Source organism: Pseudophryne corroboree, chromosome 6 (assembly GCF_028390025.1).
Source record: "Pseudophryne corroboree isolate aPseCor3 chromosome 6, aPseCor3.hap2, whole genome shotgun sequence".
Lineage (NCBI taxonomy): Eukaryota > Metazoa > Chordata > Amphibia > Anura > Myobatrachidae > Pseudophryne > Pseudophryne corroboree.
The window spans coordinates 772846733-772870252 of NC_086449.1; the positions used below are offsets into that span (position 1 = coordinate 772846733).

The window sequence follows — 23520 nt, forward strand, 5'->3', positions numbered from 1 at the left end:
AACTAAGGTAAAATATTTGGGACACTGTTTAACACAAGGACTGAGACACCTGACCGCTGATAGAATTCAAGCAATTAGAGACATGACTCTGCCACAAACCCAGCAACAGATCAGAACATTTTTAGGAATGTGTGGGTATTGCCGTAATTGGATCCCAGGGTTTTCCATTTTAGCGTTACCTTTGCAGGAAATGGTCTCCTCAAACAAACCTGATCGGATTTCGCATACAGACGAGTCTGAGGCAGCATTTGAGAGACTTAAACAGTGCCTAACGCAGGCACCAGCATTAGGTATGCCGGACTATGGGAAACCCTTTGAACTATACGGAACAGAAAGTGCTGGTTGCGCGGCAGGCGTACTAACCCAAAAGCACGGTGATGCCAGCAGGCCAGTAGCATATTACAGCGCTCAGCTAGACACGGTAGCGCGATCCCTCCCCACATGCTTGCGAAGCGTTGCTGCGATAGCATTGCTAGTAACGAAAAGCGAAGACGTCGTGCTAGGTCACAACCTCACAATTCATACACCACATGCAGTGTCAGCCTTGTTAAATTCTGCCCAAACCAGGCACGTCTCATCAGCGCGGTTTACAAGATGGGAATTGGCACTAATGGCCCCCGTAAACATCACCATAAGGAGATGCAGTGCATTAAATCCTGCAACATATCTCCCAAGTGTGTCTGGACAGACCCAAAGGGTGGAGGATGAGAGTACTGGGGAAGGAGGATTTAATACAAAGGAAGATACTCATGATTGTATGGAATATTTGACCCAAAATTTTACCGCAAGGCCTGACATCAGTGACAACCCACTGGAAGATGCAGAACTTACGTTCTACACGGACGGTAGTTGTCATAGACAGACAGACTCGGGAGACTTGTGTACTGGATACGCAGTCGTAGATGACCTAGGCACCATAGAAGCGGAACCGCTAGGCCCACCTCACTCAGCCCAGGTTGCTGAACTGGTCGCCCTAACCAGAGCATGTGAATTGGCTAAGGGCAAATCAGCCAATATCTACACCGATTCTAGATACGCATTCGGGGTAGTCCATGATTTCTGAGCCCTATGGCGCCTCAGAAATTTCATGACGGCAGCTGGTACACCGGTAGCGCATGCAGCTCACATAAAAAGGCTTCTAACAGCGATACAGGAACCCGACAGAGTGGCTGTTATCAAATGTAAAGCACATACATATAGCCAAGACCCAGTATCGCTTGGTAACAGCCGAGCAGACGAAGCAGCTAAGTTAGCAGCTGCTACCCCCAGACAGACAGACACCACACAACTGATGGTATTTAATACCATCAACACACAGAAGTTGTGTGAGATGCAAAATTTGTGTTCCACACAGGAAAGGGCAGTCTGGAAGGCAAAGGGATATGGCCAGGAGTCCTCAGGACTCTGGACGGATGGACATGGTAAACCAGTGGCCCCCAGAGCATATCTTCCATGTTTGGCTGAAGCAGCTCACGGGCTGACTCATCTTGGCAAGGAAGGGATGTGCAAGTTGGTAAGAGCATATTGGTGCGCCCCAGGATTCTCCTCTCATGCGAGTAAAAGAGCCATGTCATGCCTTACCTGTTTGAGAAAGAATATTGGAAAGGCAATACCTACAGAACCATCCCATATCCCACCTGCCGGCGGCCCTTTCCAGGTAATACAGATTGACTTCATTCAATTACCCCCTTGTCGAAATTTGAAATATGTACTTGTTTGTATAGATGTTTTCTCAAATTGGGTCGAAGCATTTCCGGCGGCCACAAATACCGCTATGTTTACTGCTAAGAAAATTGTGCAGGAATTTGTATGTAGATATGGTATCCCTAGAATTATCGAAAGTGATAGGGGTACCCATTTTACAGGTGATGTCTTTCAAGGAATGTGTAAATTGATGGGAATTGATAGCAAGCTGCATACTCCATACCGTCCACAGGCGAGTGCGAAAGTGGAAAGAGTGAACAGCACTATTAAAAATAAACTGAGTAAAGTGATGGCAGAGACAGGATTGACATGGCCAGAAGCTTTACCCATTGTACTGTACAGCATCAGAGCCACTCCCAGGTCCCCTCTTAATCTGTCTCCCTTTGAAATCTTGTTTGGTCGACAACCGCATGTTATGATTAACCCTCAGGATGATTTGAAGTGTAACAATGAAGTGACTGTAAAATACTTGATTAACATGAGTAAACAGTTAAGGAATCAAAATGATAATCTGAAGTTAGTGATTCCTGATTTACCAGAGAGTAATTGTCATGACATTGAACCTGGGGATTATGTAATGATACGGAATTTTCTACGCTCAGGTTGCCTTATTGACAGATGGGAAGGACCATACCAGGTCTTATTGACTAGCACTACAGCATTGAAGGTTGCTGAGAGAGAGACTTGGGTTCATTCGTCCCACTGTAAGAAGGTTGCTGATCCAGAGAGGTCCCGTGATAAGGAACAGACGGTAGAGGTTGTATCACTGGAGTGTCTGTTCCAGGAAGATTGAGGCGGCACCTGAGCATTGAAAATCACAAGACCAAAAGCAGTTGTCGATCCCCTGTTCCCTTTTATTGTTTTTCTCCAACTTCCCATCCCATCTCCCTCAATTATTTTTTTCCCCCTCTCATTCTTCTTCGTCTCCTCCTATAAGATGGACTTGCCCCAAGAGACTGTGATCCGGATTTTCCTGTTGACCATGATGTTGACCAGAGCAGTCTGTTCCGGCGAGAGTACCATGGAGGTCGGGAGGGGTTCTGGAATGGGTTCTGATGATAAAGATGGAGGCGTAGTTTTCCGAGAACAACATAATCAACAAGCAAAGGCGAGTATCAGAAAACGATCCGATAGCATTGACCATAGAAGGAATTGTGAAGGATTGTTAGCTGAAGAAAACTGTATCTGTAGGCTCTGTAACAATGTCATTGAGGATGGGTGCATTAAGAAATGCCAATCCAGTTTTAATATCCATATGGACCGGCATCCATTGAGTGACTATCACTCCTTAGTGGGTAATGTGTTAAACAAAACAGATTGTTGGGTATGCTCTCAAGTACCTCAGGGTCATAGCAAATCAGGGCTAGTACCATTTCCTTTAACGATAGAGGAGGTACTTGAGTTAAATGGTGGGAGACCGCGGTGAACCGGAGGTTTAATATCTCCAGCCCTCCTAGTTTGAAGCTCCACCAATACCATGTGGATAGGTCCCTATTATGTTTCAACATCTCCAATCCCCGAAAACCGGGAAATTGGGAAGTGTCATGGAGTAATCACACCATGACCTTTTCGCATAGAGCAGATAGAATGCCTACAGATACAGAGCTTGTACGCCACATAGCCAGTAGAGGAAAATCTTTCCGGTATAGGTATACCTTAGGAAATAGGATTACTAAAGTTGGAGAGGTATCACCAGGATACTGTGCACATATCGTACAACCTGATACGTGTACTAAGCAGATGGAAGAATTAGGGTTAGGAGAGTTCACATGGAAGGTGTGTAATATGGTTATGTCCTACTCCGTCCCATATGTTCTCCCCGATGATGCATATTTCATATGCGGGAGAAAGGCGTACAAGTGGCTTGCCCCAAACTCTGAAGGATTGTGTTATATTGGAAAAGTACTGCCTGAAGTAATGACTGTATCACATGACAAAATGAAAGACATACACCGTGGTGCCCAAGCTCCTTATACTCACACCCATTACGAGCACGTTGTTAAAAGGCACCTGATAGAGAAGACAGAGCATCCGGCCTCTGATCTGATAAGTGAATCCACCGGGATTCAATTCTTAATCGCGTTAGATTTCACCCGCACCGCTAGAGGAGTGCTGAATTATAAATACATTTCTGCGCTCGCCAATTTGTTAGATAATATCACTGAAATGTATGATGACACGTTTAGGTATACTGGAAGAGAACTTCAGGCTTACAAAACAGAACTGGTACAGCATAGAATGGTTCTCAATTACCTCACAGCAGTGACAGGCGGATATTGTGTCACACTGGCAACACAATACGGCGTGAAATGTTGCACATATATTACAAATAGCACCGAGGATCCGGTCGAGGTCATAGACCAAAAGATGGACGATATTCTCCAATTGAAGTGGGAATTTCGCAGGAGACACAATCTCACTCTTGCCGCTGTAGGTAATGAGCTGACTGGTTGGGTGTCATGGTTGAACCCGCGAAATTGGTTTTCTGGTTTAGGAGACTGGGCTCAAGGAGTCATAATGGATGTTGGGAAGTTTCTCCTATGTATCTTAGGTGTTGTCATATCGATTGGATTGATATTTAGATGCGGTCAGGCTTTAATGAAGTGCAATCATCGTACTAGGGTAATGAGTTTAGGGAGTGAGGAAACTGTAATTAACCTGGACTTGATTTATGACCCAAATGTAGAAACAATGATGTGATGAAAATGCGATTTCTACGGTCCGTTTCTTTCACCTGTTTTTTCGTTTCCTCCAAGGTAACAAGACCCACTTGGACGAGGAATTTGATGAGCCGATATACAGACAACAGAGGGATTAAAGAAGAAGTTTGACAACCTGGTACACAGATTTTTTGATGAACTATGCCATGGATCCCCAGTTTCCCTAGAAATTTTAAAATTACGCTAGCCCAACACTTTTGTAAATCTATGGACATTGACAGCTTTTGCTCGCACCTTATGGGCAAAAGCACAAAGAAGACTGCATTCAACAGACACCAAACAAGACCTCAATCGACGACTGTACATTTACCTGACATAGAATACCACCGCATTTACCGTAATTATGTCTTTTCTTCATTTCTACAACCCTCAGGTAATGACACACATGGTCGATAGGGAATACAGGCACAGATATCAGCAATCACATATCTCCCCCATTCATGTATCATCAACTAAAATGTGCTCCCCCATTTTGTTACAACCAAAGCCGAAAAGAGCTCGGTAAAGTTTGACAGCCCATCCACAGACCCGTACCACGGGATAAGAAGGAATTCACATGTATACTTCGCAATACCTCGAAGCTTGATTTAAAACACGTACGGCACGATGATACATGACCCCCAAGCACGGATTCATACACACATGCTTCTGCTATCTCACTAGGTCATACCCTTTTCCTACCATCTCCTCTCCTCCCTTACCCAACCATGTAAATGTATTAACCCCTAACATATATTTTTCTCTTTTTGAAAATGTTTTCAGGAAGTGGCAGTTATTGTTGACTGCCAAAGGGTGGACTGTCAAAGTCAGAAAATATCTCTATGCACACTACCATATTTGCACCTCACACAGGTCCGTGCTGCGCATGCGTACGCTCTCCCGTGTGTGCGCATACTCACAGTCGCGGGCACCCGCAGGCGCACGGTATGCGTATTTACGGTAGAGTTTATGTGATCGTAGCGTGCGACTCAATCGTTACATATTTTCAGTAATAATGTATTTTGTAGATCATGGTCCCTTTGATAGATTCGGAAAGTTTAGTTAACATAGCATGTTCCTGAACAGAGAGATCCCTCTTTGTATTGTACGAAGGGTCTAACAGGGGTCATACAGTGGTGTTTGGTACCCATCGGAAGAGTATTTAAATAGCAATATTCCGGTGTTGGTTTGGAGCAGATTAATCGCTCGTGCGAATAGTTATGGACATAAGGAGTTTATGTCCATTTACTATTATTTGTTCTTATTTAGTCATGCGGCGGGAAACTCAGTATCCCACCCACCTGAACAGTTGGAAACAGTCACAACCCACCTGTATGAATCAACCTATGACCTTTTGTTATAATGCAAAGCCGAATTCCTGTGTCCAATGAACAATGAGATTGTAGGGACCATTGAATTGCATTGTGTGTGGGGCATAAATAGGCAGGCCGACCATATCCAGTTCACTCTCTTCAACGGTTCTCATTGCTGATAATCGGGAGCTGGATATCGAGGCGCATGCGATCGTTTCCCCTTGTGCGTAAGTGTTTCTCCGCAACTATATTGATCTTCTTGTTATTGTGGGCCAATCTCTCTCATTCTCTCTCTCTCTCCCTCCTTCCCTTTCTCTCTCATTTTCTTTTAAATTGTATTGTATTGTATTTCCTGTGTAGTTATCTGGTTGGGTAGTCTATGTTATATTGTAGTGTATGACTTGTATTGTGTTTAACTCTTTTGCAAGTATAGCATTCATAATATATATTTTAGGCGTTGGACCCTGAGTACGGTATCTGTGTGTTTCTTATAGTATTAAGTATTCTCAGAGCGTCGGTGACGCTCAAACAGCTTTTAAGGTAATAAGGTTATACTGTGTTGCATTTACTCTCTAACATTACACTAAGGTTTTACTGCACAATACACTGTTTATGGTTTAGATACAAAGGTTTAATATAGTGAGCGTCAGCGCCGCTGGTGATCTCCTCGTGGTCCCGAGCGTTCGCTACGCTATAGCGAATCATTACGTTAGTTAACAGCCAACAACGTGCCTGCCTGTGATCTCTTGGCCGTGAGTGAACGTGACGCTTGAGCGTCTCGATCACGGCAAAGCGATTGTTACGCAACTAGCGTACCCTTACGGTACTTCATACATAAATAGCGTACAGTGTTCTTAGACCTCATAAAGGGTATTATATACGATAAATATTTAGCTTTATCAAATGTGCTAGATTGGCCTGCATGCAGGCCAATCTAGCAACGCACGGGGCTGCACATCGTTATCACTGGGGGGGGGGGGGGGGGATACACACATTTTCAGCATGGATCTCTGTGTGTAACCCCCCTTTAAGCTAGGAACACACTAGACCACATTGTACACACTGGACAATGTGCACTGACTATTGCACAGTACCACAGGTCATCTTACGTGCCTGCAGTGGGGGGGGGGGTTAGTGTTATGATTGTGTGGGTGGGGGGGGGGGGGGCAAATTGGTTTTGCTTAGTGCCCAATGAGTTATAAATTAACTGTGGTGCCAGAAACAGTGTTTTAGCCTTAAAATGATCATTGGTAGACTACAACTACCTGTTCAGTGATAATTGGTTCCATACATTAACTGAGAAATATTAATAGGGAAATCCTGCCCTAAAAAGGTTCTGATGTGGTTTTACTCCTCATTTTAAACTAAGACAGTCACATTTCCCTTAGGTCAGTCATGCAAAGGATGACATCAGTGGCTGCTGTGTCATAATGGGCCTCAAACCTGAAATATCTAGTCCTGGCTTGTCTGGTGAGGCATAGCCAGATTAAGGGGGGGATGCAGGGCATACTGTACCCCGGGCCCCCCTCTGTCAAGGGGCCCCCCAGCCAGAGCATACTGACATTACTAGCTCTCCCTCTTGTGCAGCAGCAGAACCAGGCTGCCAGAATGTGAGCATGACAGTATGCTTTGCAGGCATAGACTCCGTAGTATCAGGTTTCAAGAGATATCGATGGAGCTTCCTGGCCAGAGGAGAGATAGCAGAGGGGAGAGAGCTGTAAGTGACCCAGGGATTCCAGCTTCTCCTCCCGCCTGGGTGTCAGGGTCCTGTGTAACCGGTTATCTAACGAAAGCATTTGGGTCTAGAGAGACACACACAGAGCATCCTCCTGAGTCTTGTCCCAGTGTGTTAGTAGTACAGAGGCTGCTGCTATTGCATTATTGCAAGATAAATTATAGAAAAATTTTTCTATGTGTATTTAAGCTTAAGTTGTCTTTGTTTCACTGTAGGAAAACATAAAATAGTTGTCTCTATTAGGTGGAGATATAAACAGTACCCAGCCCTTATTAAACTATTAGTTTAAATCTAATATACACCATTGGTATATATTTAATATACACAATCCATACCTCCCAACATGACTCATTCCGAGAGGGACAAAATGCTCTCTACCTGAACTACCCTCTTAACTTATAATTGCAATCATTTCTGTTTTTATCAATTAAATAGTTCAACACGTGATGCCAATCATATATTAAAAGGTAAGTCCAGGTAGAGAACATTTTATCCCTCCTGGAATGGGTCATGTTGAGAGGTATGCACAACCTTATATATACCCCCCCCCCTCCACCTGGGCCCCTCTGTCCTTAGTGCCCCAGGCCCCCCAAGTCTTAATCCGGCCCTGTGGTGAGGGTCATGCTGTGATGTCATAATAGTGACCACCTATATCAGCTGTGCTGTTGCTGCATCACTCATACACATCCAAGGCCCTGGTACAACTCACCTGCAGATGGACACAATGTGTCCATTATAGTTAGCTTTTTTAACACAAAAAGCAACACCACTGGTTCTGCTAGGTAGCAGCAGTGGGCATTTGAGGTCAGCCCATCCTGCAGGTTAATTAACTGGGTGACACAAAGTACTCTGTTATTGCACATATAGTAGTAAGTGGCCGACGCAGCCAAGATCTCGGAGGTTAATGCAGGCAGTGTGCAGAGATGGAGCAGCATACACACTGGTATAATGGTGGATGCAGCTGTTTAACAGTCAGCTGTTGTGGCATAGTCTGTTATTAGGTGCCAATCTTCATTATAGCAAGACTCCGATCAAGTGTTCCTATCTAGTCAGTAGTTACACCACATTATAGGTCCCCTAGCATGTACACAGGTGTAACCATTACTCACTGATTTTAAGAGCACAACAGGTGAAGTTCTGTGAGGATACCTGGAAAATGTCAACCGTTGGGGTTCCTGTGGACCAAGTTTCAGAACTTGTGTTCTACAAGATACTGTGCAACCGAACAGGTACATTAGACACTGTCCAATTGAATTATTGGATATTACGTGTAGACTTGCCCACACCGATTTACGCTCTCCTAGACAAATTGTGGAAGTGGCACTGACTTTGTGTACATATGATTCATAATCCCCTAACCCCAGTGTGACACCTCTCAAGTACACTAGTATGTACAGTGGTTTTACATGATATCATGGCTACTCTAGATGCTCAAACATTGTTTTCCCAACCCATTGGGGGGAACTGTGAAGATTAGTGTAATTTCCAAATGTTCAAGAAAGCAGTGTACCCATTAGAGATGCTGTGTATTTAGAACCCATGCATGTAGCCTGAACATCAGTAAAGAACTAATATCCAACAAATGACAAAACAGCAAGTCAGGGATTGGCACTTTATTCACATTTTTACAGTGTGCATGGTGGGTCTCCGACTCCTGCGATGCCACCAGACACCTAGTACTGCAACAGTCACCACCAAGACGCCTCCTCCAGCTGCAGCTCCCCTCAGCCACATCAAAGGAGATGAGTTAGTATCAGAGGTTCCTGAGAACAGGAAAATAAAGTCAAAACCCAACAACTAAGCAGTCATGTAGCCTAGTGTAGTTTCTTGGCCACAGGACAGGATTTTATCACACATGAACATGGTAATGAGATTGGATGGAGTGCAGATCTCCAGGCTTGGCAAGTAGGTTTGTCACTAGATAGACACTGAGCCTTCTAGTCTGTCCATCAGGGCATTAGACCCATTTTGCCTGCTCGAAGGACAAGTTACACCTCAGAGTACAGAGATTGCATGTTTGGGTGAGACATCCTCATCAGAATGGCAGAGAGAGTTGCCCATAGCAGACAGCACCTAGTTGCTATGGGCAACTTATCCACTCTTTAGAATTTGAGAAATACCTTCTACAAATTATGCTTTACAATGTTCTGCTGCCACGGTAGACCAAGGTTCTACTAACACCCTGCTCTAGCTTACTAGGAGTGGATAAATTACCAGGCAGAAGCCAAACATGTCTGTATAAGATTGGTGCAAGAGGATGAGGTGTTTGCAAGCGACCACAGGTGTCAAAATTAATAGTATAAAAACCAGGTGTTTCTATAAAAATATATAAAATTTTAATTTCAGAATACTACACACTAAAAACAAGAGGAGGGTGTTTCATAAAATATAAACAATTTTTCAAAAAAAAATGCAGCCTAATCAATAAAATATGGTATAAGAATAACAGCGGTGAAATTAAAAAATTTAAAACACATATACCAAGATTATTGAAAAGTACATAAAAACATGAAAAAAATATGTACAAAGTTTGCAGGATAGAGGTAAAAAAAGAGTAAAAAAATTATGAGAGAGGTAGCTTAACTTCAGTATTGGAGGTATGATCAGAGTAGCACCCAACGCGTTTCGTCCCTCATGGACTTCATCAAGGGGTGGTGAGAGGCTAGAGACAGAACCTATTTATACCTCATGGCTATGGGAGGTATTAGCAGCATCACTTCCTGTTTGTAAATTGGTGGATAAATGACATGTAATCAAAATGCATGTGTGAGTACATAAACATGAGACTAGTATGATACAAGAGCCCACTGGTAGCTTCACGTGTCAAAACGATGCCTATTATAGCTAAAAATAACGTATGTAGCATAAAAACGAGTGAGTCCGTCAACTTCCGGTCCGGACTGTGTGGAACGTCATATCCGCCCCACTTCCGCCCCATTTCCGGCGGCATCAGATCCGTTGTGCGCATGCGCCGGCTGGGCACCGTGCGGTGGAGATCTCTGGTACGTGCTCACTTCTAAGGGCGGCGGCCATCTTTATGGTTATCAAAAACCGGATACAGAGTCCTGCTGTAGGTGTAGTTCTCTGGTCAATTGTCACTTTAGAGGGCGGCGGCCATCTTATTGGTTATCAAAAACCGGGATGTAGTCCTGCTGTGGGTAGGATCCAAGTACTGCGATCTAGATGCTCTAGTGCGCAGTGTAAAGGTTTTAGATATGTATGAACCTTTTGGAATGGTTTTGCATACTGATGGTGCGTCTCCCCGGGGTGGTACATAAAAAACGAGAAGGAAAAAAACGTAGATAAACGGATGGTAATAGCAGGCATAGATAAGTTATATGACAGGTGAATATGGCATTAAGAGGGATATGGATAAATGATAATTAGGGTGAATATATAGCGCCCATAAGGGGCATAATATGGAAACAAATATGCTAAAAAAGGGTTTATAATATATATATGCGAAAACAATACAAAAAATATATATGTATAAATATATAGAAATAATATACACATATATAAAAAATAGTATATATATATATATATATATATATATATATATATATATATATAAAAAATGTAATATATTTAAAATCATATAGTAAGCGTGAGCAGGGATGGGAAGGAAATGGATGGGAATAGATGATAAACCTGCTAGGAGCGGAATCAGCAAGTATTAATAAGGTACTACGTTGCAAAAAAGTGCCAGAGTGATGTGGGCAAGACGTCATCCATGAACTTTCGAGGTGTCCTAAGGATATTCCCATTTTCGCCTTCAGGTTTACAACACCCGGTCTCCCAAGGAGGTCTCCCATCCTTGTACTGACCGGGCCCAACCTTGCTTAGCTTCCAAGATCGGACGGTGTTGGGCGTCCCCAAGGAGGTATGGTTGTAATGTATAGGGCTGGGTTGGAGAAAAGGTCTCTCAAAAGCAATGGACGACATAATAAATTCACAATTGGCATGGAGGATGTAGTATAGGAAAAGCAAAGAGGAGATACATAAGCTCCTACATGAGGGAGTGCGAGTTACAGCGTATATGTGCCATGAGAGCTTGGTGAAGTTTTCACTTTATACATCACATTCCAGGTATTCTCTGGGAGTCTCCCATCCAGGTACTGGCCAGGACGCGAGTGTTTAAGATGGGCCCAATAGGGTGAGCAGTGCAGTATCGTGTCGGAAAAAAGGGGGGGGGGGGATTTCTGTTGAGAGGCTGGAGTGGAACTTAAGGAACAAAAAAGGGACAAAAAGAAGAACAGGATATCTTACATCACAGGAACGGTGCTATTTCGTACCCCTCATTGAAGCCATCCGGATGGAGTGTATTCAGTTCGTATATCCAAAACATCTCCCTCCTGGAAAGGAGATTCGAAAGGTCACCTCCTCTGTCTCCCAGAGCTACCAGTTCAATCCCTTTATACGTTAGTGCCTCTGGATCCGAGTTATGGCAAAGGTTGAAGTGTTTGGATACTGCATGGGTGAGGACTTTGTTCTTGATATTCCTGACGTGTTCCTGGATGCGTAGTTTAAGGGGTCTCTTGGTTTTCCCGATGTATTTTATTTTACAGGAGCACTCCAGAAGGTAGATTACCGATGGAGTATTACAATTGATGAATTGTTTAATACGATATTCCTTATTTGTCTTGCCATTGTGGAATGATTTCCTGTTCGGATTGAGGTACCTGCAAATGTTGCATCGACCACATTTGAAGCTTCCTACACATTTCGGCATCATGCTTGCGACTTCTGTATTCCTCAGCATACTTGGGGCTATTAGGTCCTTTAAACTCCTGGATTTGCGAAAAACCATCTTAGGCTCTTTCGTGAGGTAGTCTTTAAGTATAGGGTCCATGAGTAAGATGTTCCAGTGCTTCTTGAGGACCTCCTTAATAAGGTTCTCATGTCTGCTATACGTGGTGATAAACTTGACTGTTTCCTCCTTGATGTCCTTAGGTTTGTACTTAAGAAGGTCCCTCCTTTCTAAAACTTTAGTCTTGACGGTAGCATCTTCTAGGAGTCGGGACGGGTACCCCTTTTCCTTAAACCTTCCTTTGTATACTTCCAGTTGTTGATCTCTGTCCTCCGACTTCTTGCAATTCCGTGCTATCCTACTAAATTGGGAGAGGGGGATGTTGTCCTTCCATTGTTGCCGGTGATTGCTTCTATAGTGAACATAGCTATTCATATCCACCTTCTTAATGTAATTGCTTGTGATGATTTCCTCTCCTGAGTGTGTTAGGACAAGATCCAGGAATTCGATCCGTTCTGTATTCTCATTGGCCGTAAACTTGAGGTTCATGGCGTTGTCCGAAATGTAAGTTAAAAATTCTTTAAAACTCGACTGATCTCCCTCCCAAATAATTAGAATATCATCTATATAACGTTTGTAAAAGATGATATTCTGTTGGTATGGGTGGTTGATAAAAATGTATTCGTTCTCCCATTGTCCCATGAACAGGTTGGCAAAGCTAGGTGCGAAGATAGTGCCCATGGCTGTTCCACATGTTTGAAGATAAAACCCATCTAAAAATGTAAAATAATTATGTTTAAGTATAAAATTCATGAGCTCACATAAAAAAAGTCTATGATCTTCTGTAATCTGAGGGTCCGAAATTAGAAAATTGTTGCATGCCATGACGCCCTTTTCATGCTCTATGCAGGTGTATAGAGATTGCACATCAATTGTGGCCCACCTGTAGGTATCCTTCCATTGTAGTGGTTCCAAAAGGTTCAGGACAGATGTAGTATCTTTAAGAAAAGCCGGCAGTTTCATAACATATTTCCTCAGAAATATGTCAACATATTCTGACAGATGTGAAGTCAGAGAGTCAATACCTGCCACTATTGGCCTACCAGGGGGGTTGTCCAAAGATTTGTGCACTTTTGGGAGGAAGTAAAATATGGGGGTGGTGGGGTTGGAATTTAGGAGATACTGGAATTCATCCTTCGTCAGTACCTCTTTTCTGAAGGCCTTCAAAAGCATAAGTCTCAGTTCTTCTACGAATGGTTCCTTAGGGTCACTTGGTAATGGGACATAAGAAGACCGGTCACCCAGTAGTCTGAGTGCTTCTGTAACATAGGCTTCTCTGTCCATGATAACCAACCCCCCCACTTTATCAGCCGGTTTTATAACAATGTTTTTATTTTCTTGTAGGTGTTTGATGGCTTCCGTCTCCCTATTTGAGAGGTTCTTCTCCTTTATAGATGAAATGTTCGTATCCAGTAGATCCTTCTTAACTAGCTCATAGAAAAGGCCCACATTATGACCCTTTGATTCTAAAGGGTAAAATTTGGAAGTGGGTTTCAAGCCCGATTTCGATTGTTCATAGTTCTGTATTACCGCATCCTTTTTTTTTAAAAAGTGACGTTTAAGAGTGATTTTCCTTATGAATTTGTTCAAATCAATGAAGACATCAAACTTATTCATACCCTTCGTAGGTGCAAAGGAAAGGCCTTTGTTGAGAAGTGTAGTCTCATGGTTCGTCAATGTGTGGCTGGAAAGGTTAAAAATGCCTTTTGGTGTAGCGGGTTCTAGACGAGATTTCGTCTTTTGTATAGTCTTTTCCCTCCTGCCCCCACGGCATCCTCTTCGTCTTCGAATCTTCTTTTGCGAGGTGAAGTGTTTTTCATTCTTACGGGTGTCTTCGTTGTATTTCGGAGGTGGTGGTTCGTACCTGGTGATAAAAAAGGCTCCTCAGAAGTGGAGTCTATTCTCTGTAACGCTGTAAATTTATTGGTTGTTTTGAAGTTGTGAAAGTCCTGAGTCTCTTTAGTAGTGAGTCTAGGGCCTCTGGGTTTGCTAGGGACAGTTTTCCAATACTCCCTTCTTGTTTTGGGAGCTGGCTGTCCCCCTCCAGGGAAACGACTCCAATTTTTTACCATATTATTTTCATAGTCGTGTCTGTCTCTAGCGAATTTCCTTTCTTTATTTCTGATTACCTCATCTTCTATACGTTCCAGCTTTTTATTCAAAACCTTCTCATTAATCCTGAAGTCCTCCTTGTCTTTATGTACTTCCATTTTATCCTCAGCCTCTTTTATTTCAACTTCTAGGTCTGAGATAATACGTTTTTTCTCTGTAATGAGTAGTTTCATGAGATTAATTGAGCAGTTATGCAGGGTTTTATCCCATTCTTGTATGAAATCTTGGTTCTCTTTTCCAAAGGTGGGCTGTTTTGTAATCCTTAAGCCCCTCGGGACCCTGTTGACACTGACGTAATGTTCTAGGCCCCTGATATCCCACCATGCTTTAACTTCCTTGGTTAACAATCTCTCAATATTCCAAAACATGTCATCCAAGTCGTTATTGGGGGGGTTCAGTTTCGGGGATAGTAGTCTCATTGAAAATCTTTTGGCACACATTACTCCTTTTATTAGTGCGTTCATTTATTCCAAACATACTGTGTTCGATACTGTTTCACTCCAGGCAGCTGGAAGCAATAATACCAAAAACAAAGATGTGTACAAAAAGAAGCTAGCAGCGCCACAGATAGTATCAAAGGTGTAAACAACAATATTAGGAAAAAGGTGTTCCGAAATAATTAACGAGGAATATATATGTTACCTGGAGGACACTCCCTATAGGCTATTAGGGCGTCAGCTTAAGAACCTCAAAAAACGTATAGGCACTGGTATATATGCCTAGAAATTACAAATTGGTGCAAGAGGATGAGGTGTTTGCAAGCGACCACAGGTGTCAAAATTAATAGTATAAAAACCAGGTGTTTCTATAAAAATATATAAAATTTTAATTTCAGAATACTACACACTAAAAACAAGAGGAGGGTGTTTCATAAAATATAAACAATTTTTCAAAAAAAATGCAGCCTAATCAATAAAATCTGGTATAAGAATAACAGCGGTGAAATTAAAAAATTTAAAACACATATACCAAGATTATTGAAAAGTACATAAAAACATGAAAAAAAATATGTACAAAGTTTGCAGGATAGAGGTAAAAAAAGAGTAAAAAAATTATGAGAGAGGTAGCTTAACTTCAGTATTGGAGGTATGATCAGAGTAGCAACCAACGCGTTTCGTCCCTCATGGACTTCATCAAGGGGTGGTGAGAGGCTAGAGACAGAACCTATTTATACCTCATGGCTATGGGAGGTATTAGCAGCATCACTTCCTGTTTGTAAATTGGTGGATAAATGACATGTAATCAAAATGCATGTGTGAGTACATAAACATGAGACTAGTATGATACAAGAGCCCACTGGTAGCTTTACGTGTCAAAACGATGCCTATTATAGCTAAAAATAACGTATGTAGCATAAAAACGAGTGAGTCCGTCAACTTCCGGTCCGGACTGTGTGGAACGTCATATCCGCCCCACTTCCGCCCCATTTCCGGCGGCATCAGATCCGTTGTGCGCATGCGCCGGCTGGGCACCGTGCGGTGGAGATCTCTGGTACGTGCTCACTTCTAAGGGCGGCGGCCATCTTTATGGTTATCAAAAACCGGATACAGTCCTGCTGTAGGTGTAGTTCTCTGGTCAATTGTCACTACAGAGAAAAAACGTATTATCTCAGACCTAGAAGTTGAAATAAAAGAGGCTGAGGATAAAATGGAAGTACATAAAGACAAGGAGGACTTCAGGATTAATGAGAAGGTTTTGAATAAAAAGCTGGAACGTATAGAAGATGAGGTAATCAGAAATAAAGAAAGGAAATTCGCTAGAGACAGACACGACTATGAAAATAATATGGTAAAAAATTGGAGTCGTTTCCCTGGAGGGGGACAGCCAGCTCCCAAAACAAGAAGGGAGTATTGGAAAACTGTCCCTAGCAAACCCAGAGGCCCTAGACTCACTACTAAAGAGACTCAGGACTTTCACAACTTCAAAACAACCAATAAATTTACAGCGTTACAGAGAATAGACTCCACTTCTGAGGAGCCTTTTTTATCACCAGGTACGAACCACCACCTCCGAAATACAACGAAGACACCCGTAAGAATGAAAAACACTTCACCTCGCAAAAGAAGATTCGAAGACGAAGAGGATGCCGTGGGGGCAGGAGGGAAAAGACTATACAAAAGACGAAATCTCGTCTAGAACCCGCTACACCAAAAGGCATTTTTAACCTTTCCAGCCACACATTGACGAACCATGAGACTACACTTCTCAACAAAGGCCTTTCCTTTGCACCTACGAAGGGTATGAATAAGTTTGATGTCTTCATTGATTTGAACAAATTCATAAGGAAAATCACTCTAAAACGTCACTTTTAAAAAAAAAAGAGGATGCGGTAATACAGAACTATGAACAATCGAAATCGGGCTTGAAACCCACTTCCAAATTTTACCCTTTAGAATCAAAGGGTCATAATGTGGGCCTTTTCTATGAGCTAGTTAAGAAGGATCTACTGGATACGAACATTTCATCTATAAAGGAGAAGAACCTCTCAAATAGGGAGACGGAAGCCATCAAACACCTACAAGAAAATAAAAACATTGTTATAAAACCGGCTGATAAAGGGGGGGGGGTTGGTTATCATGGACAGAGAAGCCTATGTTACAGAAGCACTCAGACTACTGGGTGACCGGTCTTCTTATGTCCCATTACCAAGTGACCCTAAGGAACCATTCGTAGAAGAACTGAGACTTATGCTTTTGAAGGCCTTCAGAAAAGAGGTACTGACGAAGGATGAATTCCAGTATCTCCTAAATTCCAACCCCACCACCCCCATATTTTACTTCCTCCCAAAAGTGCACAAATCTTTGGACAACCCCCCTGGTAGGCCAATAGTGGCAGGTATTGACTCTCTGACTTCACATCTGTCAGAATATGTTGACATATTTCTGAGGAAATATGTTATGAAACTGCCGGCTTTTCTTAAAGATACTACATCTGTCCTGAACCTTTTGGAACCACTACAATGGAAGGATACCTACAGGTGGGCCACAATTGATGTGCAATCTCTATACACCTGCATAGAGCATGAAAAGGGCGTCATGGCATGCAACAATTTTCTAATTTCGGACCCTCAGATTACAGAAGATCATAGACTTTTTTTATGTGAGCTCATGAATTTTATACTTAAACATAATTATTTTACATTTTTAGATGGGTTTTATCTTCAAACATGTGGAACAGCCATGGGCACTATCTTCGCACCTAGCTTTGCCAACCTGTTCATGGGACAATGGGAGAACGAATACATTTTTATCAACCACCCATACCAACAGAATATCATCTTTTACAAACGTTATATAGATGATATTCTAATTATTTGGGAGGGAGATCAGTCGAGTTTTAAAGAATTTTTAACTTACATTTCGGACAACGCCATGAACCTCAAGTTTACGGCCAATGAGAATACAGAACGGATCGAATTCCTGGATCTTGTCCTAACACACTCAGGAGAGGAAATCATCACAAGCAATTACATTAAGAAGGTGGATATGAATAGCTATGTTCACTATAGAAGCAATCACCGGCAACAATGGAAGGACAACATCCCCCTCTCCCAATTTAGTAGGATAGCACGGAATTGCAAGAAGTCGGAGGACAGAGATCAACAACTGGAAGTATACAAAGGAAGGTTTAAGGAAAAGGGGTACCCGTCCCGACTCCTAGAAGATGCTACCGTCAAGACTAAAGTTTTAGAAAGGAGGGACCTTCTTAAGTACAAACCTAAGGACATCAAGGAGGAAACAGTCAAGTTTATCACCACGTATAGCAGACATGAGAACCTTATTAAGGAGGTCCTCAAGAAGCACTGGAACATCTTACTCATGGACCCTATACTTAAAGACTACCTCACGAAAGAGCCTAAGATGGTTTTTCGCAAATCCAGGAGTTTAAAGGACCTAATAGCCCCAAGTATGCTGAGGAATACAGAAGTCGCAAGCATGATGCCGAAATGTGTAGGAAGCTTCAAATGTGGTCGATGCAACATTTGCAGGTACCTCAATCCGAACAGGAAATCATTCCACAATGGCAAGACAAATAAGGAATATCGTATTAAACAATTCATCAATTGTAATACTCCATCGGTAATCTACCTTCTGGAGTGCTCCTGTAAAATAAAATACATCGGGAAAACCAAGAGACCCCTTAAACTACGCATCCAGGAACACGTCAGGAATATCAAGAACAAAGTCCTCACCCATGCAGTATCCAAACACTTCAACCTTTGCCATAACTCGGATCCAGAGGCACTAACGTATAAAGGGATTGAACTGGTAGCTCTGGGAGACAGAGGAGGTGACCTTTCGAATCTCCTTTCCAGGAGGGAGATGTTTTGGATATACGAACTGAATACACTCCATCCGGATGGCTTCAATGAGGGGTACGAAATAGCACCGTTCCTGTGATGTAAGATATCCTGTTCTTCTTTTTGTCCCTTTTTTGTTCCTTAAGTTCCACTCCAGCCTCTCAACAGAAATCCCCCCCCCCCTTTTTTCCGACACGATACTGCACTGCTCACCCTATTGGGCCCATCTTAAACACTCGCGTCCTGGCCAGTACCTGGATGGGAGACTCCCAGAGAATACCTGGAACGTGATGTATAAAGTGAAAACTTCACCAAGCTCTCATGGCACATATACGCTGTAACTCGCACTCCCTCATGTAGGAGCTTATGTATCTCCTCTTTGCTTTTCCTATACTACATCCTCCATGCCAATTGTGAATTTATTATGTCGTCCATTGCTTTTGAGAGACCTTTTCTCCAACCCAGCCCTATACATTACAACCATACCTCCTTGGGGACGCCCAACACCGTCCGATCTTGGAAGCTAAGCAAGGTTGGGCCCGGTCAGTACAAGGATGGGAAACCCCCTTGGGAGACCGGGTGTTGTAAACCTGAAGGCGAAAATGGGAATATCCTTAGGACACCTCGAAAGTTCATGGATGACGTCTTGCCCACATCACTCTGGCACTTTTTCGCAACGTAGTACCTTATTAATACTTGCTGATTCCGCTCCTAGCAGGTTTATCATCTATTCCCATCCATTTCCTTCCCATCCCTGCTCACGCTTACTATATGATTTTAAATATATTAAATTTTTTATATATATATTTTTTATATATATATATATATATATATACACACACTATTTTTTATATATGTGTATATTATTTCTATATATTTATACATATATATTTTTTGTATTGTTTTCACATATATATATATATATATATATATATATATATATATATATATATATATTATAAACCCTTTTTTAGCATATTTGTTTCCATATTATGCCCCTTATGGGCGCTATATATTCACCCTAATTATAATTTATCCATATCCCTCTTAATGCCATATTCACCTGTCATATAACTTATCTATGCCTGCTATTACCATCCATTTATCTACGTTTTTTTCCTTCTCGTTTTTTATGTACCACCCCGGGGAGACGCACCATCAGTATGCAAAACCATTCCAAAAGGTTCATACATATCTAAAACCTTTACACTGCGCACTAGAGCATCTAGATCGCAGTACTTGGATCCTACCCACAGCAGGACTACATCCCGGTTTTTGATAACCAATAAGATGGCCGCCGCCCTCTAAAGTGACAATTGACCAGAGAACTACACCTACAGCAGGACTCTGTATCCGGTTTTTGATAACCATAAAGATGGCCGCCGCCCTTAGAAGTGAGCACGTACCAGAGATCTCCACCGCACGGTGCCCAGCCGGCGCATGCGCACAACGGATCTGATGCCGCCGGAAATGGGGCGGAAGTGGGGCGGATATGACGTTCCACACAGTCCGGACCGGAAGTTGACGGACTCACTCGTTTTTATGCTACATACGTTATTTTTAGCTATAATAGGCATCGTTTTGACACGTAAAGCTACCAGTGGGCTCTTGTATCATACTAGTCTCATGTTTATGTACTCACACATGCATTTTGATTACATGTCATTTATCCACCAATTTACAAACAGGAAGTGATGCTGCTAATACCTCCCATAGCCATGAGGTATAAATAGGTTCTGTCTCTAGCCTCTCACCACCCCTTGATGAAGTCCATGAGGGACGAAACGCGTTGGGTGCTACTCTGATCATACCTCCAATACTGAAGTTAAGCTACCTCTCTCAATTTTTTTACCTCTATCCTGCAAACTTTGTACATATTTTTTTTCATGTTTTTATGTACTTTTCAATAATCTTGGTATATGTGTTTTAAATTTTTTAATTTCACCGCTGTTCTTATACCAGATTTTATTGATTAGGCTGCATTTTTTTTGAAAAATTGTTTATATTTTATGAAACACCCTCCTCTTGTTTTTAGTGTGTAGTATTCTGAAATTAAAATTTTATATATTTTTATAGAAACACCTGGTTTTTATACTATTAATTTTGACACCTGTGGTCGCTTGCAAACACCTCATCCTCTTGCACCAATTTGTAATTTCTAGGCATATATACCAGTGCCTATACGTTTTTTGAGGTTCTTAAGCTGACGCCCTAATAGCCTATAGGGAGTGTCCTCCAGGTAACATATATATTCCTCGTTAATTATTTCGGAACACCTTTTTCCTAATATTGTTGTTTACACCTTTGATACCATCTGTGGCGCTGCTAGCTTCTTTTTGTACATGTCTGTATAAGAGTATACAAGTTATAGTAGATTAGCAACACAACAGCCCTCTGAGCAGTGTTCCCTTAATTCCCAGCACCAATGAAATCCATCTTAAATGGTTTATACTATAGAACACTTAAACCCAGATCTATCAAATCTTGGAGTATTAAAAGCACAGTGATAAAGTCCTAATCAACTCTTAACTGCCATGTTACAGTCTGTTTGAAAAAGGAGTTAGAGTGGTAGGTATTTATCACTCTCCAAAGCTTGATAAATCTGGGCATTAATTTTAAATGTTCCAATAAAGCCAGAACGGTTACTACTATGAATCCAATGTTCAGTCACAAGTTAACCAAGGGCTGGATGAAGAGACTGTACTCTACTCTGACTTGAGTCATTTGCCCACATTATAATTTTGACAAACAGTTTAACATTGCAGTCAATTGTGGTAGTAAGCCAACAAGAGAGATAGCCGTTACCTTGAACAGAAATCCTCCTATCTGAGGGAATGTCACCATCAATGAAGTCAACTGGACCTTTGCTTACCGTGACCTTCTGCTCTGGCTCCTCAATTGCTCGCTCTGCAAATACAAGTTACAGTACCAAACATTAGATGTGCTTCTTTTAAATGGAAAATGCTTGCACACAGGGACCTTACTTTTCCTGTTGCCACACGATGTTGTGCAGGACTCAGTAGCAGAAGGGACACAAACAGAAGCACTGCAGTGGAAGTATACCTGTGTGGAACAGAGGTCAATAAAGACCAGTAGCAGTTTAATATAGATGCTATTCCATTATACCAGCTCTCTTCAGAGTCACATATGGAGCTCATCAACTTAGGGTCAGTTAAAAGCCACCCCCAATATTACATGTATCTGAAGTCAAAGATGTTGACATGGCAGATCAAAGCCTGTGCTTATTAAAGGATACAAGACAGGCTTAGACATACAGAAAGTCAGAAAATAGACGAGTTCCACTATGTCATAGCTCAATGGCCACTAAACACCAATGACTTGTTTGATGTAACCATGATACAGTATACCAAGACCCATGGCACACCTCATGAAGTTATTAGAATATACATTTAGAAGTTACTTTACCAGTCCTTCAAGAGCAAGCTGGGAACTCTGATCCACAAAGGTGAAGGTGCTGACAATGAAGCGCTGGTAGTGTGTTGGAAACTGAATCCTCTGTGTGGGTGAGCCAAGTGGAACCAGCTGAGTCAGGTAGTTGTCCCCAGTAAAAGGGCATCTGGAATGGAAAGATTACTCAAGAGCATAGAGGAATTCTACCTTTTTATCAAACAGACATGGAGCTGAATGGAATGCCAGCCTTACCCATCCATAAGGATGGGCCATTGGACTTGTTGGGTAGGGTCTGCAGAAGGAGTGGCCCAGCAGTCATTTAAGATCAGGAACAAGTTTGGGTCAGTTCTTTGTAGTATTTTGACCTCGAAGTAGACAGGATCTCTGAGCACTTTGACAAGAGGGTAGTCTGTCTGCACGTAGTATGAAGTATACTGCATGTCTGCCAAAGGAGAAGCCAGTTACCATGTCAGCATTCATACCTTAGTCAGTTCCCTCTCCTGATCTATAGATGCATGCTGCCATCATTGAGTCATCATTTTCTGCTCCCCAGAGCCACTCAAACTCTGCATGGCTACCTACACTTACTAGTGTGCTACTATAGCCTGCCCTACCCAGTCACCCACTGGCATATTGTTAATCATTGGGCAGAGTTTCCTCAGATTCCATTGCAGTCCAGGTTAATATCCATCATTGCTCACAGGTGACTTCATTAGTTCCTCAGTCAGTTTGGTTTAACCATCTGGACCTGGCCAGCTTGTAGCAATCCAGCTTTTGAGGTAGGGCATGCTGGGACATGTAGTTTCACAACAGCTGGAAAGCAACTGGTTGGCCAGGCCCAATTTAGACTTGGGCATGGATATATTTAGAACCTGGACTGTAATGGCAGATTTCAGGAAACCGTCATAATGAATTCAGTCTGCCAGGTATTGCATTCCTTTAGAAGACATTTGGACAGCCACTGCCCAGTTCTAGAACACTGTTGCTATGCTTCAGAGAAACATGTTGGTTTTCACTTTTTGCTCCATTACATTGGTTCTGCAAGCCTTTGTCACTGCACTACCAGCTCCCACTGGAGTCCAATGCACACAGCATTAACTGCACAGATCTGGAGTGTAGATTAGAGCTCCCCATTTCAGTTAGCAATGTCTTAGTCTAGAAAGATTAGTATCTTGTAGACCAGTTTGCCTTTATCAACTGAATTCTACAGTTAAGCCAGTGTCTTCAGCTGTATGGAGGACAAATACACCAGTCATTACCTTTTGCTATCTGCAGCTCCAGGAGGAGAGGTCCTGAGGTGGACACAGGAAGGGGTGGGGGCAGGGTGAGCACCTCAACTTGCAGTGGGACAACCCCAGTATGAGAGTAGATGCAGCGGACAGTCAACCTAGTACAATACAACGTTAGCTTTGCTTTGTATACAGCACCCACAGACA

The 23520-nt window shown here is 42.4% G+C and overlaps 1 protein-coding gene and 2 pseudogenes across 1 annotated transcript in view; 1 reads left to right on the top strand and 2 right to left on the bottom strand.

Moving 5' to 3' along the window:
- Window positions 1-9049: 9049 nt before the first annotated feature.
- The window catches only part of LOC134933447 (zona pellucida sperm-binding protein 4-like), a 103335-nt gene continuing 88864 nt past the window's right edge, over window positions 9050-23520 (bottom strand). Inside the window, exons 7-12 of the mRNA XM_063928662.1 lie at window positions 23344-23471; window positions 22337-22526; window positions 22100-22250; window positions 21658-21736; window positions 21479-21580; window positions 9050-9214 (exon numbers count right to left, since the gene is read on the bottom strand). Of these exons, the coding sequence (XP_063784732.1) occupies window positions 9069-9214; window positions 21479-21580; window positions 21658-21736; window positions 22100-22250; window positions 22337-22526; window positions 23344-23471 (796 nt within the window). The 3' untranslated portion in view covers window positions 9050-9068. The remainder of the gene's footprint in view (window positions 9215-21478; window positions 21581-21657; window positions 21737-22099; window positions 22251-22336; window positions 22527-23343; window positions 23472-23520) is intronic.
- LOC134936945 (5S ribosomal RNA) lies at window positions 11230-11348 on the bottom strand (annotated as a pseudogene).
- LOC134937215 (5S ribosomal RNA) lies at window positions 19146-19264 on the top strand (annotated as a pseudogene).